This window comes from Crinia signifera, chromosome 4 (assembly GCF_055691185.1).
Source record: "Crinia signifera chromosome 4, ASM5569118v1, whole genome shotgun sequence".
Lineage (NCBI taxonomy): Eukaryota > Metazoa > Chordata > Amphibia > Anura > Myobatrachidae > Crinia > Crinia signifera.
Window position 1 is genome coordinate 106,619,055 of NC_139220.1, and position 14,917 is coordinate 106,633,971.

General features: G+C 40.3%; 1 protein-coding gene across 1 annotated transcript in view; it reads right to left on the reverse strand.

Annotated features, from left to right (window-relative positions):
• Positions 1–2,278: 2,278 nt before the first annotated feature.
• Positions 2,279–14,917, reverse strand: part of FAF2 (Fas associated factor family member 2) — a 21,013-nt gene continuing 8,374 nt past the window's right edge. Inside the window, exons 2-11 of the mRNA XM_083182148.1 lie at positions 12,218–12,286; positions 11,949–12,083; positions 11,783–11,859; positions 11,573–11,711; positions 9,622–9,707; positions 9,453–9,544; positions 9,185–9,362; positions 5,456–5,627; positions 4,514–4,657; positions 2,279–3,967 (exon numbers count right to left, since the gene is read on the reverse strand). Of these exons, the coding sequence (XP_083038274.1) occupies positions 3,785–3,967; positions 4,514–4,657; positions 5,456–5,627; positions 9,185–9,362; positions 9,453–9,544; positions 9,622–9,707; positions 11,573–11,711; positions 11,783–11,859; positions 11,949–12,083; positions 12,218–12,286 (1,275 nt within the window). The 3' untranslated portion in view covers positions 2,279–3,784. The remainder of the gene's footprint in view (positions 3,968–4,513; positions 4,658–5,455; positions 5,628–9,184; positions 9,363–9,452; positions 9,545–9,621; positions 9,708–11,572; positions 11,712–11,782; positions 11,860–11,948; positions 12,084–12,217; positions 12,287–14,917) is intronic.

Sequence of the window (14,917 nt, forward strand, 5' to 3'; positions counted from 1 at the left end):
GGAACAGGGACTAATCTGAGACAAGCTCAGTTGTCTTCGCTGTGCTAAAACTCCCTCCATTTGCCAGAGAGGAATGGAGAGAGACAGATATTGCAAAACGATGACACATCGCTCCTGTCCAGCAGCATCCAATTTTCGTGGAACATGTCTCATCAATATCCAAGTAGTTCTCTATCTGGCTTTCAATGTATCCCCTTCCCCACCCACATATAGAACATGCGGAACTACCTATTGATGACCATGATATTGTGCTTAAAGAGGCTGAAACGGTTAATAAACATTTTGCTGACATATATATATATATATATATATATATATATATATATATATAAACATATATATATATGGCTATTTTTGTGCAGGCTCTAGCAGGAACTGTGGCCCTTATTCTAGCTCACTCTTTCTGACAAAATATTTCTTAGATGGACAAAACCATGTGCACTGCAGGTGAGGCAGAAGTAAAACCCCACCCAAATCTAATTATCTCTGCACAAGTAACACCTGCCTCACCTGCAGTGCACATGGTTTTGTCCATCTAAGAAATATTTTGTCAGAAAGAGTGAGCTAGAATAAGGGCCACAGTTCCTGCTGGAGCCTGCACAAAAATAGCCCTGCATATACACACACACATATATAGAAAAAAAATTACCTTTTTATTGCCAAAGATGTGAAAGATACGGAGAAAAAAAAAATTCCCCACTCATTTGTTTTGTCCTTGTGTTTCCCTCCTATATCCCTATAGATTGTAAGCTTCCAGCAGGGCCCTCTAACCTCCAAGTCTGTCTGTTGTTACCCAGTTTCTTTTATCACTGTCTACCATTGTAAAGCATAACGGAATCTGCTGCACTATATAAGAAACTGTAAATAAATAGTGCAACATGTTTAGTGCATTAGTAAAATATATGGTTTTGAAGGTAACGAAGCGCTATAATGATTTACAGGTCGCCCCTCTGAGTATTCTAGAGTCTTACCCAGAGGACTCCACACAACACTACAATAGATATATACAAATTAACCTCATTTCTTAGTTGCTCTGTAGAAGTGAAAAGGTCATAGTTTACAAATAAATCATTTGCATAAATAAACGAGATACACTTCCCTATTGGGGAGTGTTCCTCCTCCCTTTATCCCAGTTTTCTTTTTTTTTTTAGGATTTCTTCTTATCACATGCAGGTTGGTTGAGATGTAAAAAAAATGAATATGCAAAAATTGGTTTTAACTTTCCTTTCATTAATATCAATTTCCCTGAGGAAATTTTTCTTAGAATATTCTTTTGATCATTAAATTGCGTACCCCACTCACTATTAAAATCAAATATGAGTGTATCAAGGTATCTTTTTACTGGGTGACGCACCCATACTCAGGATGTTAGAATGCTGTGCAACGCATATAAAAGGTATCATTTTCCTCTGGAATAAAAAGTATTTTATGAAAATAACAAACACACAGCAAAACTTAAACATCCAGACATTTTGGACCGACCAAGGAAACAGATGGTGATAATGTGCATGTGTAGACTGCACATCATCACCATCTTTTTCCTTGGTCGGTCCAAAATGTCTGGATGTTTTTAAGTTTGTTGCGTGTTTGGAGTAAAAAGTATTTTATGAAAATAAGAGGAAAAAGATACCTTTATATGCGTTGCACACAGCATTCTAACATCGTGAGTACGGGTGCGTCATCCAGTAGAAAGATACCTTGATAAACGCATATATTTGATTTTAATAGTGAGTGGGGTACGTACTTTAATGATCAAAAGAATATTCTAAGAAAAATTTCCTCAGGGAAATGGATATTAATGAAAGGAAAGTTAAAACCCATTTTTGCATGTTCATTTTTTCACATATCAACCAACCTGCACGTGATGAGAAGAAATCCTAAAAAAGGAAACAGGGATAAAAGAAGGAACACTCCCCAATAGGGAAGTATCTCTAGTTTATTTATGTAAATTATTTATGTTTAGTGCATTACCAGATTAGTCCATCTAGTGCTGGTTGTTCTAGACCAGGGGTAGCCAACTCCAGTCCTCAAGAGCTACCAACAGTTCACCTTTTCCAGAGAACCTAGCTTGTGCACAAGTGTACTCATTTCTCAATGATACATTATAAAAGATTCACAGGTGGGGCTAATTATTTCATTTGTGATTCTGAGGAAACCTGGAAAACAGTAACTGTTGGTAGCTCTTGAGGACTGGAGTTGGTTACCCCTGTTCTGGACATTGCTCACTGTTATTAAAGAAAAAAAAAAGGGGGGGGCAAACTGAATATGCTTTCAGACATGTAATGAAAAAATTAGACCATAGTTTATTTGAAGAGATTATTGTACCTTCATAACATTAAGAAAAGCAATGCAACTATTTTTTTCCACGTTTTAGCATTTTTCTCTTATTATAGTACTTTGAGAATAACTCCCAGTGAAAACATCCATTTATATTTTCTAGGTAGCACTGCAGAAGCTTTTTAAAAAGTGTCAGGATTAGCGGATTGATTGGTAGATTTAACAAACAGTGAAAAAAAAAAAAAAAAAAGTTGCGTATATCAACCAGCTTCTACATATTTTATAGTGTACTTGTTAAATTCTACTTCAAAACTGATTGGTTGCCATGGGCAACTTCTCCACCGATGTATTTATCCAGGTCTGGCCAACCTGTGGCTCTCCTGCTGTTGTGAAACTACACATCCCAGCATGCGTTGCTAAAGTTTTAGCATTCTAATAGCAAAACTGTGGCAAGGCATGATGGGACTTTCACAACATCTGGAGAGCTACATGTTGGCCAGGCCTGGCCTGGCCTACAACATAAACCCCACAGACCCTTATTGGGTTAATCTCCAGGTATGAAATAAGGGAATGTGACAAAAAAATAATAATAATTAAATAAAATCTATAAATTTACATTTAAATTGAGCATTAAAAAGAAAAATGCAAATCACAGTAAAGGATGGTACATGCTTAACAATTCTGTAATTTCATGAACTACTGGATATCCCCAATTATTTTCAAATGTACACATTTAACACACAGAAAAACTCTAAAATGTTTTTAATATCTGGAATAAATTATAATCTGGAATATAGTCCAGTCGGGACATACAGTATACTAGTGACAAGAAGGCATCTAAGCAGGGAGACCAGTCACTATATATTGCCTTTATTACACTACAGGAGGGTTGGCAATTACCACGACCCCTCCGATCCTGAAGTGACATCCCTCACACACACACACACTCTTCAAAATCCGCTGGATCCGCTGAACATCCACTAATGATGGAGACAGCTGCCTATCTCTCTCCTTTGGTCTTTTTAGAAAGTAACAAGGAAAAAAAATGGTAAATTAAAAAAAAAAAATGCTTTATACAAAGTCAGGAAAGAGGTTTAACTTTGTGTCTCAAACAAAAACGACAACAGTTCTGCCCCTTTGAGGGGTGGATGTGGGTGTAAACTCGGTAGAGGCGGATCTTCCTTTGCCAAGGTGGAGAGGCATGCAAGGCAATGCTCTGCAAATGCCTCCTGCAAACGGACAGATTATTTGTCACTCTGAAAATACCAAATGGGACCCTGCGCATCTCCCTGCATTGTTATGTTCGTGGTCATCTGGACTTCATCCCCTTCAAATGGGGAAAGACAATTCACTGCTACATGCTTGCCTGGATACAGTCAGTAGCAGCAGTCATTAAGGAAAAAAAGTAATGTTTCAACGAGAATTGGTATCTCTCATTCCTCCCTACCTGGCTGTTTAGCTTTCCTTCTTCCCCATATTTTCTTGGGGAAATAAAAATAGAGCTCTGTCATTCATCTGTGAGATCCTGTACAAAGAGAAGCTGTGAACGACTCAGTCCAGCTTCCTGGAGGGTGGGAGGCACGGGGACTTCCTCAGTAGGAAAGCATGGCAGCACCCTTCTAGGAAAATTTGCCACTATCTGGAACTGCTCAGGTGTCTCTTTCAAGGAGAAAAGAAAGTCATGAATCACCTGAAGGAGGGGGGAGAGAAAAAAGAAAAGAAAGAAGAAATTAGAGGTCATTTGCTGACTCTAGAACAAAAAGTTGCATTGCATTGTAATAACATTTGACTATACCAAATATAGAACAATTATTAAATCTAAATTAATACACATATGAATGATGTTACACCAGTGGGATCAAACTCATGGCCCTCCAGCTGTTGTCAATTTTAGCAATCCATTATATCAAATCTGTGGCAGGGCATGCTGGGACAATAAGTTCCACAACAGCTGGAGGGCCATGAGTTTACACATTATTAGACCGTGTAACACAGTGGTGTCACACACTGTGAGACCTGGTTTTTGATTCGATTTGTACTATTCTAGCCTGGCAAATCTACTTTTCTATTTTATTTACATCACACGCATAGATATCGAATCAACATAGAATGTTGCAAAAAAAGAAAAAAAAAGATAAGTCTCAGCAGGTGTACGCACTGTAAAGTTCACTGCTCATTCCAATAGGGTAAAAGGAAGTGTGGCAGACAAGAACAGCACGACCTGTGGGAAACTTACTGATAGCGATTGTGTGAAGAGGAACCTTCGCTCCACTCTGGTGTCATTTGGCATCTTGAAAATGATTTTTACACTATTGGGATGGTCCAGTTGTGGCTCTTCTGGGAGACCCTCTGACCTGCGCTCCTTCTCTTCTTGCAGGTTCTGTTGAAGATTATATACTGTATTGTAACTAGACTGCAGACAGTTATAGTAGCGTCACAATGCACCTTATATAAGCGGCTGTTCGGATAATCCCCAAACACTTCAAATAAACCACCAGCCAATCAGCTTCTACCTGTCATTTTTCAAACACAGTCTGTAAATGGCAGGTAGGAGCTTAGTGGCTGATGGTATATCACTCTCCATTTGATCACTTTTCAAGCTTAGTACATCTGGCCCAGATACTGATATAAAATAGAAAACCATGAGAAAACCGTGTGAGCTTGCTGAAAGAAGTCATGTATCAAACCACTGAAAAAGTGGTAGCATCATGAACTGAGCACATAAAGTGATGTCTGCGCCCTGGTACAGCTCTAAAGTTATAGCAAATATCCACAATATTTACAGAACATTGGTTTCTGTTCAAAGACAGTAGAGTAAGTGGTACTTATATGTTAGTTGGGCGCCCACTATAGTTAGTACGCTCATACCCCCACTATCCATGTCGGCATGGAGTTGATTTTATATAGTGTGGCGAGCGCAGCGAGCCCCGCGAGGGGATGCGCAAAACTAAGCAAATAGCTTAGCGGGCGCCCAACTAACATAATTACAGAGTAAGCTTTTCTGCGTAGAAAGCAGAATGAGATTTAATTGTATATATTACACTACTGTATACTGCTGATGTTGTTGCACGTCTGCCTGCTTAGACTGTAGCTTTTATTACTACTGTTAGGTATGTTCTGTTCCCTTCAATAAAATAAAGTAATTGTGTCACCACAGACATAATGTGTATTACATTACCCTCTTCTTCCTTTCCTCTGCCTGCTGCCTAAGCTGCTCTTCCTCCTCCTCCCTTCTCTTCTGTTCTTGCTTCTCTCTCTTCTTACGTTCCTTCTCCTGGTCAGCATGCAGGGATGCCAGATACGCCTCATCCTGCTGTTGTCTTAATACTTGTGTCTGGTTCCGTTCCTCCCTGAAAATGCCACAGCTCTTAGCATGGTACGTGGAATTTGCCTACAAACCCAAAAAGTGCTAAAATACAGTTCTGGTTTAAGCTTTTTGCTTGGAACAATTAGAAAAGTGTACAAAAAAAACAAAAAAAAAAAACTGACGTAATTCCGTAATTTTACTTATCCCTGCACCAAGATCACCAACATTAATGAAGAGACTGCAGTTTGCAGGTATAGTGAGCAACTGTACAGATAATTATAGAACTGAACACAACTGATTGTGTTCACGCTAGGGAAAAATGCGCCCTGCAAGAACAGCCTGCCTGTCCATCCCCATTGTATGAATTAGATGCCTTGGGCATGCACATGGCATCTGATCACAGGTGAAGCGCAGCACCACCGTAGATGCCTGGCCCAAAAGTGACGTCGGCAGGCCTAGCCTGCCCCCCTCGTGCTGCCTTCATAGCCCAGCACCTTGCCCTGATCCTAGAAGGATCATTTAAGCAACATGTTCTCTAAATCTAAAGAGCGGAGAGTCTTCAGTTCTCATTTTGCCAGCATTATATTGTAATACAAGAATAAGCCAATTATCTTTCCATTATTCACTTACAAATTAAAATGAATTATCTGTTAACTACAACTTAAGCTTTTCTCAGCTTTAGGTTTTTATACAGCAGCTTCCATACCATACGAACATAAAAGGTGCGTTAAAAGAAATCTACCATTGAACATATAGAAAATGTGGTCCCCAAGACATTTCTTGAAATACATGTTACTTATTTTAATATCTGCATAATTTGCTTTCCAGTGACCTATACAGTGAGTGTGACAACTGGAGGGAGCAGGGGCAATAAAAAGTGAAGACAAGGTATGTGCCCTGTAGGTGCCTAATTGTTGGTGGCTTTCAGCAAAACCTGAATATCTAGGCAGTACACCCCTTTCTTTAAAAGAAATTGAGTGGGAAAAGTTATTTGAGGGAAAAAATGCAGAGGAAAATATGGTATACACTGAAAAATGTACTTGATTCACTAAGTATTAAATACATCCCAAAATGCAATAAGGGTAAATTCAATAAGAAAAAAACATCATGGTTGGACTAAAAAGTTAGGACAGCAATTAACAATTAGACACAAGCATTTAAATTTTACAAGGATAATGTGAATGAGGAGGCATTCCGTAAGTACAAAGAATTAAATACAATTTGTAAAAGGGTAATCAAAGTAGCTAAAAGGGAGAATGAAGAATGTATAGCCGATGAAAGCAAAACCAATCCAAGAAAGTTTTTCAAATACATCAATAGTAAACGAATAATTAATGAAAACTTAGGCCCATTAACCAATATCAATGGAAAAAGCTTTACAGAAGATAAAGGAAAAGCAGAACTGTTAAACGAGCAGACTGAGGAGCATACAGGTACCACAAACGGGACGAACAAGCTAGATGACACAAAACTGAGCAGAGTAATTATATCAAATTAAGATATCTCAACGCTTCAAAACGATCTAAATAAAATTAGATGAGTGGGCAAAATAGTGGAAAATGAGGTTCAATGTGGACAAATGCAAGGTCATGCGTCTTGGGAGACATAACCAATGTGCTAGCTATAACCTAAGCGGGGTGGCACTGGGTAACTCAGAAAATGAAAAAGACCTAGGGGTCATAATTGATAGCAAACTGGGGTGCAGTGCTCAATGTCACATAGCAACTTATAAGGCCAATCGGATACTAGCATGTATAAAAAGGGGTATGGAAACTAGGGACTCTAAAGTAATTATGCCACTGTACAAAGCATTGGTTAGATCACATCTAGAATACGGAGTACAATTCTGGGCCCCGCACTATAAAAAGGACATTATAGAACTGGAAAAAATCCAGAGAAGAGCAACAAAGTTAATAAAGGAAATGGAGCATTTAAGCTAGAAGAGATGCTTAAGGGGGGGGGGGGGGATTAGTTTAAGATGTACAAATATATCAGGGGCCAATACAAGGAACGGTCAAGCACCCTTTTTACTGTAAGGAAGGACTCCAGGAAACGTGGGCAGGAGTTTAGATTGGAGGAAAGAAGATTTCACTCCCTTAGAAGAAAATTTGTTTTAGTCAGGGCAGCAAAATTGTGAAACTCTCTTCCAGGCGAGGTGGTGTCGGCAGACACAACAAATACATTTAAGATAAGATTGGACAAACATCTATTGGTTAAAAACATCCAGGGGTACTAACAATGATCATAATCTGTCTTTATGGACATCAGAGAACACTAAGGGGGAGATTCAATCGCCGTCGAGCATCTCCCGTGGGGGAGATGCTCGACGGGCCCTATTCAATGCTGTCTTCCCCGACAGCATTGAACAGGGTTTTCTGTCAGAACGAGCCCGACATCTCTAGCTGTCGGGCTCGTTCTGCAGAGAACAGCCGGGAAGTGACGAGCTGCCGGCTGCAGCTCGTCACTTCCCGGCCGCAACTCGCGGCCACGTCCCCTTCTCGCCGCTCGGCGGCCGGGACATTGAATCCCGACTGCCGAGCTCCAGTCGAGGTAAGCGAGAACGGGACAGGGGCACGGCTGTCGCGCTAGCTCGACAGCCGTGCCTCTGACATTGAATACCCCCCTTTTAGTGTAACTATGGGATAAGATAATAGATTATTACCCACTAAAATCTAGGTTGAACTAGATGGACGCAAGTCTTTATTTAGCCTTAACTACTATGTGACTATGTAACTGGTAAAAAAAAAAAAAAAAAAAAGTTTACTACATCCCTATCTTCAAGTTCAATAGTTCCTTCTTAGAAGGTTCCAACAGCTTCATAATTCATGGTATAGAGCACAGGCAATTGGAAAAAAAAATAGCCTTCTAGTGTAGTAAGTTTAATTAACAGGGGGAAAAGTCCACTAAAATCAAATCAAGCAGGATTCTTGACAGTAGTTGAAGGCAAAACAATTACCAGCAAATTTTGAGAATGAATAGACTAATTATCAAAAAAAAAAAAGTGATTGTATGATGGTCACCATCCAGCCTCTGTGTCGTGCCAGAAAAGAAAAGTTTCCTCAGTCTGCAGTCCGTCCTATTATTTCATTGGTTCTTAAAACTTGCTGGTCAAGAATCCGCTTTATTCTTATGTCATTTTAGTAATCTTATATTCTTGAAAATTGTGTATGGGTCATTAGGTCGACAGACAATAGGTCATCCTGCTTTCGTCAATATGAAAACGGTTGACAAGAGTTTTAATTTCCTTTGGGTGTCGGTCATCATGGACACTATAATAATTGTACCGCGTACCCTTGCATGGCTAGCTGCACCTACCATGCTGCCTTGATGGGCTTGACCCACTTATATTCTATGCCCATTGGGATGGTGAAGTATGAAGTAAAAAAAAAAATATTAAAGTCAACATTTTTCCATGTGTTAAACTATTGTGTATCAACCTATTGACATAGATGCTGTCCCTAATGACCGCATACCTGTAAATTTACCAAATAAGGCTTTTTTTTTATACACGTCTCACTAGTAAAATGCGCAAGAGAAAACATTAGCACATAAAGAGTTTTTAGAAAATAAAACATACGAGAGAGGGATTCACTGATTTACCTTTCTAGTCTCTCAGACACCAAGTATGTCTGGTTGGCCTCCATGATAAATGTCAGCTGGTTAATTAAGTCCTGTGGTTGGATTAAACCTTCCAGTCTACCAACAACAGTCATCCTGCGGTCCTTCAGCATGATCATGGCAAGGAATGGGTATGTGTTCTCACGCAGGGCCTGGGAAACTTATTATATGAAATTAGATTAGTTATTCCAATATTAAATCTGCACATTTCATATGAGATAGAAAAAAATGGTACAGTAATATAACTCACCTCTGAATCCCTCTGGTTTGTTGGTGGAACATGCCCAAAATAACATTCTGCTATTGACAAAATGAGTGACCTCGGATGTGCAAAGGGTGTTCCTGTTAAATACAGTAGGTGACCACATTAGCCCCATGTAACTTAACATTTAAAACACCACCGGTAGAGGCAGACTTACCTGCAAAATTCATCAGAGTCTTGATGATCTTCCCCATGTAGATATACTAACAAGAAGCGCAGCTCCTGTTTGGCATCATTTAGGGCCTACATGAGGACATAATGCATTAATATAGTAATAAAAGACAACATTCTTTTTTTACAAAAGTGACTGATAATGTAACAAAAGGATTTTTTACGCTAAAAATAAAAAAACTCTCAACCGATTGAAGAACACAGGAATACTATGGTCTACACAAAGTATACACTAAGGGAAATATATAAAGGGATGCGATTTCTGGTAACAGTGATTTTTTTAGACTTATTAGATTTAAAGCATCAGTCTTTCAATCATTTCCTATTTTCAAGTGTAATTACTAAAAGACACACTATCACAAATACAAGTGTGAGAACTGTTTTGTATCTTTTTTTTTAAATGTTTGAGTAGATTGATTTAAGCTTTATGTCCTTTTTGAATATAATGGAGAGGCCCCGCACTAGATATTTATTACATCTTTGGAACAATAAATCCTCTCTCCTATTTAAAAAAAGTGGCAATTACCCATTTCACATGAAGTAAGGTTAGAGTAACTAATTGGTGCTTGGAATTTTGTTCTTTCATTTCCCTTGGAGAAGGAAATTATAATGGGCGCCGGCCCATGGGAGATGGACAAATAACTGCCTAATCCTTTTCAACCTCACCCATAAGGAATAGTCGGAAATAGTGCCGGGGGGATTGAATACCGGCATTAAATCGCCAGTTTATCGCTTTGCCAGGCTTAATACATCTGCCCCACAGAGTTAATCTGAGCCCGCTTAAGTCCAGAATCAAGGCTCATTGCTGTCTAATATAATCAAAGACAGCTTGTATTAATTGGACCTACACAGCAAAACCTCCTTCTAGTGCTCCTACCAGGTCATCACTGAGTCCTTGACCAAAACCAGGAGGAGACAATAGCCTGAAACGTCCAATCCATGCCATCCCTCAGTACTACAGTATGCAGAATAAGAATGGAAATGGTCTGAGACCGTGATTCTATTCATACTAGTTCACTGAGAAAAGGATAATTATCTTTCCACTCATTTCCCATGTCCTCACCTTCATTTTATTCTGAACACACACTATGGCCCTTATTCAGATCTGATCGCAGTACAAATTTGTTCTCAACATGGGCAAAACCATGTGCACTGCAGGTAGGGCAGGTGTAACATGTGCAGAGAGTTACATTTGGGTGGGGTGTGTTGAAACTGAAATCTAAATTGCAGTGTAAAAATAATGCAGCCAGTATTTACCCTGCACAGAAACACAATAACTCACCCAAATCTAACGCTCTCTGAACATGTTACATCTGCCCCACCTGCAGTGCCCATTTTGAGAACAAATTTGTACTGCGATCAGACCTGAATAAAAGCCTATATCCATTGCCTGGTATGTAAATAGTATTGCGCCCACATCAAGAAGTTATGACTTTTTTTGCTTTCTGCTCATCCAGGCACTTTTTAGTTCTATTTCATAGATCATAGTTATAAAATGTCTGTGAGTTTTGATAGTAAATTAACAAATATGCACTTTAAATTTCTGAGAAACCTAATTAGATCAAAGTTTTATTCTATCTCTCTATATACACTATAACAGATCAATGATACTGTATATGAAACTCAGCTATGTCATGTGATTTTGATGATATTTGTGTCATAAACTTAGAAGCAATTTAAGTAAATATTTGATCATATGGGGCTCACTTAGCAACAAGTGATCAAACTTGTCACACATGATAAATGGTGCTCCAGCCAATCAGCTTCCAATTATTGTTCAAACACATGACAGGTGAACACATGAGGATTTGATTGGCTGGAGCAACATTTATTGTATGCAATGTCTTATCAGTCACAAAATGTATCACTCATTGATAAACGAGCACCTTTGTCTCAAAAGTCGAACAGCTTTAAGTAATGCCATACACCTAGTTTACCTGGCTATAGGTCCCCTGGTAAAATACAGGATGTGTCCTGCCATACTTCTCTTCAAACATCTGTATAAAGGATACTATGTCCCCTACTGGGTCTGTGACTCTGCTTCGTGGGTCTGGTCGAATAAAGCGAAGAGCAACCCTAAAAATAAAAAGACAGAGGCTGTGGAAACATTCGTATCAACTGTAAGCAAACAAATGCAAGCAACTTACCTAAAAATATCAAGCAATGTGTAATATGTGATACGGAATGGAAGCATAATTAGGTAGTAACCCCACCCTAGGAGCCCCTAAAACAAGAGAGAGGCATGTTACATAGTTGCACATACAAGGGACACACATGCCAAGCAGCTACCAGACCCAAATCTCAGAAACTCACCCTTGGTTGTGGCCTGGATACCACATAACTGTACACTCTATGGTCGGCAGTATTCACCTGCAGTGGCCGGTTAGGTGTGGTGTTAAACACACTGGGAACTCCCTCCTGTTCATTTAATCTGTCCTGGACAGCAGCCTAAATATTAATAAAAAAAATGCATAATTAAAGTGGGGTTATGACAAGCCTTTGTGCAAGATGTGACCACATAAATCTTAAGAACTTCTGTCACTGCACAGGGAGCTCCATCTTTCAGACACAATGCTAAATACCTCTATATTCCAGTTGTGTTGTTGCAGAGTTTGGCGACATTGGTCCATTGAATCTATTCCTGTCAAGTCCTGCAAGTGGAGAGATGTGAGAAACATTAAGGAATAAGGTTTTTACATAATCTGTTAATTTACCAGACAAGTAAGTATAATGAGATATTTAAAGAAAAAAAAAAATTTAAATAAGTAATTTGTGTTTACACAGATTGATCAGCTCTCAACAGATTCTATCGCCACCCGCCAGAAGGGAGCGCACGAGTGTGCCCCAATCTGATGGAGCCCGCCGCCACCTCCCCGTAGCTGTCGGACCCCGCACAAACCCTGCCCGTCTACCTGAAGTGGAGACTAGCAGGGTTTCCACTCCCCGCCGCTGAGTGCCGTGGACGTGCATGCGTCAGCGCTACATCTGTAGGTCATGCTTAGGTTTAATGATGTGGTGAGGGTCAGGATTCACTTCTCTTATTTCTCATAGTTTATGACTGGCAGCAATCATCTCTGGTTTTGCCTATTACAATGACCATAAACAACTTGCATTGATCCTTGCATACCAACTCGAGGCACCCCTGCAAAGCTCCCAGATAATAGCAGAAGCTCTAAGAATCACCTGGAACCAAAGGAGGGATTGACCAGTGTAACCACTTGAGCGAGCCAGGCTGTGCAGCAGGATGGTAAAGCACAAGACTGTATTAACATAGCAAATACAGAGATACAGCTATACTGGAGACATCATTGCACTGTCTGATTCGAAGTCTCTTCCCAGCATACGTACAGTGTCTCTGACCAGCAGGTAGGCTGTGGTGAAATGATGGCTCAATAGGCTTCACAGGATTGGTATCAGTGTGTCATGTGACCAAGATTTCTGCGCCCTTGTCAAGGAACAGAAGGGAAACTCGTTGTGGTAAAAGCATGGCCACAGCCTGTATGTATGGCAGGGAGAGCGCATATTGTGCATCACTATCTAGGCCAGTGGCCTGCAGCAGAGAGGTGTGTGCCAGAGTGACAGGAGGCATGCTGCTGGGAGAGTGCAGGCCAGACACAGATCTCCTGCAGACTGAACACTGCACAGGAATCCCTTAGAAATGTAATTCAGATCAAGTCCAGAGAAACAATTTAATGGTAAGAACATGTTTCTCACACTCCGAATTGTGACACGTGAATTGCTTAAAATTCATTTTTCACCGTTTACAATAAGAGATGGTTCCCAGGTTATTGCCTATAATGCAGTATATATTAGGGTGCAAGTGTCTTTTGAAAACAGATTATATTAAAATGCTCCCTCTTTCTGTAGTTATATAAATACATATTAGGTTACCATTTACCAATTTTCAAGAATCTGAAAATGTTGGAAAGTTGAAAAGAAATGGGAAATGTGTACATTACATGTAGAAGTAGAATTCCTGTACTGGTTATGTTATACTTGCCAGGTTCAAATAAAGGGGGGACACTGATTTGAATGGAGAAAACAGTGACATAGCTCAAGCCTGGACTTAGCCTAGACCAACTGTGATGTAACGCCTGTCTTCTTCATCTCATCTCATTACAGGTATTTAAACTGTACATGCCATTGCCAGTATTGAGTCTGCATCATTCTTCCTTGCATACTGCATTATCATAGGTAATTGTGCAATTGTATTAAGAATTAAAGTGAGTTAGACTGTATTAGTGGCTGGGATGGTATGTAACCTCTTTCCCATTTATCTTAGTTTTATTGCTAGTGGTAGAGGGGCACTGGCTTGGTGGGGTCTCAATTAATAAACTTAAGGCCCATACACATTGGGTGACTTTGAGCTGAAAGCCGCTCCAAACAGCTTTCAGCTCAAAGCCGCCCAGTGTGTATGCCCCAGCGGTGAGCGCTGCTGCGTGCTCCCGCATCATCGCCAGGAAAGCCGCTTATCTGCTGGTAATACCAGCAGATGAGCAGCGTTGAGGATGGCTTTGCATAGCTCTGCGCTATGCAACGCCGTCCTCCCCCCTCCGTCGGCACCGGGCAGGTGTATGCACTGAGCGGCTTTCCCCGCAGTGATGATTGACATCATCGCTGTCCATACACGCTGGACATAGTCGCCCAGTGTGTATGAACCTTTAGAAATAGCTTTTAAGGCCCATACACACTTGTAGACTTTCATTTCAAAAGACTTTGCCAAAATCTCTGATAGATTTATCTTTCACCAAAGTAGTGCGTACACACTGAGCTATTTTCCCCAAAGTGCAAAAGATTTTCAGGAGGCAAAAGACTTTGCTGAAAATCTTTCAGTATAAGGCTATTTACATAATGGGCGTGTTTGAATTCCAAGGGTGGGAACAGCGGCCATATTATTCTGTGCATTTCTGTTCTTGAGGCCTGATTCAGAACTGATCGCTGGGCTGCGTATTTTCGGAGCCCGGCGATCAGGTAAACGCGGTCAGGCAAAATCCCGCCTATGTGCATGGCAATGATCATTTGCAGCCTGGTACATAGGGAGAAATCCATTCGCCTGCGCCAGCAATGTATACGTTACCACCATAACAATGTATATTGGTGGGCAGTGGCGGCTGCAACGTTTACATTGTTGGCAATGCATACATTGCCGCCATAAAAATATACATTGGTGGGCAGTGGCCTGTGCCAGCAATGTATATACAGATGGGGCCGCTGCATCGGAGAGGCTCCCATTGTGCCGTCTCACGTTGCCTGCCAGAATGGGGCGTGCACGCAGGAGACGC